This window comes from Euphorbia lathyris, chromosome 2 (genome assembly GCF_963576675.1).
Source record: "Euphorbia lathyris chromosome 2, ddEupLath1.1, whole genome shotgun sequence".
In the NCBI taxonomy this organism is placed as follows: domain Eukaryota; kingdom Viridiplantae; phylum Streptophyta; class Magnoliopsida; order Malpighiales; family Euphorbiaceae; genus Euphorbia; species Euphorbia lathyris.
Genome location: NC_088911.1, coordinates 115,859,983 through 115,863,062, shown reverse-complemented (window position 1 = coordinate 115,863,062; position 3,080 = coordinate 115,859,983). Strand labels below are relative to the sequence as shown.

General features: G+C 37.3%; 1 protein-coding gene across 1 annotated transcript; it reads right to left on the bottom strand.

Moving 5' to 3' along the window:
* Positions 1–523: 523 nt before the first annotated feature.
* LOC136216534 (AT-hook motif nuclear-localized protein 20) lies at positions 524–2,009 on the bottom strand. Its single transcript, XM_066003072.1, has one exon. It carries the CDS (start codon positions 1,634–1,636, stop codon positions 782–784), a length of 855 nt encoding a protein of 284 aa, XP_065859144.1. The 5' UTR covers positions 1,637–2,009; the 3' UTR covers positions 524–781.
* Between the last annotated feature and the right edge of the window lie 1,071 nt (positions 2,010–3,080).

Below are 3,080 nucleotides of genomic sequence, written 5' to 3'. Positions count from 1 at the left end.
GTCAGATTTAAACAGCGCGACCTGACTGTCTACTAATTCAAATTTTTCAGAACACGCTAACAAATTAATTCTTTATTCATAGTAATCTTGAATAAGAAAACTTAAAATGCCTATTTAATTATATTTTTCACTCTAAACAACAGAACAAAAGTCTTTGATTGAGATATCAGCAATCCGCTAACTTTTACCAATCAACAGCAATATCATACGGTAAACGTTAATATGAACACTGAATCAAATATATCCCAAATTTTAGACCTAATTAGGTGGAAAAAAAAGATGCCTTGAATCTTAAAAAAAAAAAAAAAAAAATCAAGAACCACTAGTTAGTAGTGGTTAGAGTAAAGTGAAATCCAACATCAAAGCTTCAAACTAAGGTTTGATAAATGGAAACTGAAAAACTTTAAAGATTTGTCTGTGCACCAACTATAATTTAATTTTCTAATATTTTCAAAGTCTAATCCATCATATCAGATAAACTATATGATAAAAAATAATATAGATTAAAAAACACAGAAGCAAATTGAATAATCCAATCAAAATTAATGAAATTCAAACGTGAAACACTAGATGAAGAAATAATTATTTAATTTACTATAGGAAATCAAGACACAATCAATTAAGAAAGCAAAAATCATCCCTTTTATTGCAAACAGAAATTAAATTTAAAAAAAAAATCACTGGTAATTTACAATATTCTATATCCATCGACAATCCATCACAAACTCTATCTTCTAAAAACGAGAAATTCTACTATGATCTCGGTTCAATCCGTTCTAAACTAGTACGGTGGCCGGGTATTAGCATGAGACCATCCGTACGCATCATGCCCTAATTGACTTCCATTAGGGATTAAATTCGGCGGCAGATTAAAAACAGGAAGCGCAGATGGATCCGGCAAACCAGACTGTTGTCCGCCGCTTCCAATCGGTGGTGGAGAGTTACCAGAACCTCCCTGGATCTGTTCCTGGCCGGCGCCGACATCTTCCTCATCTTCCTCTAATGGCAAACGTTCATAAGTAGCATTCGCAAAAGTTGCAGCAATCACCATAACAGGACCCGCCGCAACTAACGAACCTACAACGCTTCCTCCGACGACCTGACCTTGTCCGCCAGCGAGATACACGGTGAGTCCGGTTGCACCAGGCGGGGAAGGTCCGGGGAGAAACGCGCCGGTTAAGGACAAAATCTCAAACCTGCCGTGAAGAGCAACAACAGCGCCAGGTGCTGCCGGTTGTCTTAGGGTTACGTTAGCAACAGAGCCGCTACCACTGAGTACACAAACACCGCGTTGACGTCTCCGGGCGAATTGAGCTACACTCTCAGCTATATCAGCGCCACCGACAACTTCCATGACATGGCTGCGGAGAGCATTAGGGCTGTCTCTGGTGACGAAAATTGGAGGTTTGGGTTTGTTTTTGGATCCGGGAGGGCGTCCTCTAGGTCTCCGAGTACCGATTTCGACAGCACCTTCTCTTGGTTCATCGCCGGTGTCTCTATCGTCGTCATCGTCGTCGGGGCTTCGATTGTTGGTTTCATTGATGGAAATTTCACGGTGTGATTTGTTGAGGGAAGATGAATTGGATGGGTCGAGGACTGGCAGGCCAATCTGGCCTGCCCACCATGGATTAGCCATGGCTGGGAATTGAGAAGAAGGAGGGAAAGAGAAGAGAAGAGAGTGAATTGAAGTTATTGTAATGGCGGAATTGTGGATTAGATGAAGAAAAAAAGTCAAAGTGAGGCAATAGGAAGGAAGAAAAGGAGGAAATTAAAAAATTAGCCGGCCAAAGGAGGATTAAATTAAGTAAGACAGAATTAGATTCAAATTGGGATAGGAATCAAGTAATTAAAGAGAAGTTTAATCATGAAAAAGGATGAACGACCCACAAGAAACAAGTAGAATATAAATTAGAGATTATGTAAAGTTCCAACTCTCTCTCTCTATTCAGAGATCAATTTGATTTCTAACTTTGTTTGGTTGGCTATTGGCACCTGTTTTTTGTTTTCTGCTTTTTTTGTTGTGTTCTGTTTTAGGGTTTTTTTTTTTATGGGTAAAAAGCATCCAATATGGCTACTACTCATCATTTGGATTCTAGTGAATTTAGGCATGGATCACCCTCGATCAATTTTTTTTTAAGATCATACTTACTACCTTAAAAAAAATTAGTCCTTATTAAATTAGTGATATCAGACTAAATGATGTCACATGCATGGCGTTATTACTATCCTCACTGTGGTCTAAATCCAAGCGTAATAAGGGTCCAAACACGTCCAAGGCGGCCCCCGACCCATTTCAACAAGTCAAAGACGATCACTACAGTCCAAACCCAATGAGTGGCGGCCCATCCCAACTTATGCGGTTCTAACCTCATAGCTTTCAGGGATCTTCTAGAATCCTACGAGATAAAACATTCCTCCCAGGATTCGGACTCCTTAAGAGATCAGGAATCCTAGTTCTGTAAGGATTCCTCAAGGAGGTGACAACCTTAAACCTAATCGAACACTATAGATATATGTATAGGCATAAGGTTCGGTGCGTTCACTATTATGTCTAAAATAGTCCATATCCTTCCATTTGATCCTAAATGAGAAACTGACTTAGGCATCGGAGCGGATTTACCAGATTACAGCCTCATCTGACCTGCATATTGTTTTATAAACTTAACATGACGTCGGAACAACATCACAGTATGGACACATAACCATTATCAGGTAAAAGTTATCAATAAGTGAAATAAATTCCAAAAGCCCGATTCTCAAATTAAAAGAGGACTAATTTAATTTTAAGAGAATCCACTGTGAAGGTTCAATTATAATCTTAGATTAGATTAAAAAAAAAAAGTTTTTTAAGTTTTTGTGTGTTTTATTTATTAGAAATATATTTGTTTGAGAGTATTTTGAAATATAATTGTTATATATAAATATAAAAATTATCAAAACCTTATTACATCAAAATTAAAATGATCATGAATCTTAGGATTTTTTTCTTTATTTTATATGCATGCTCATTAAATTTAGGTTTCCTACGGTTTAGATGTTTTAAAAAAGGTAAAGATTGTATTAAGAATCAGTAAGAAGAG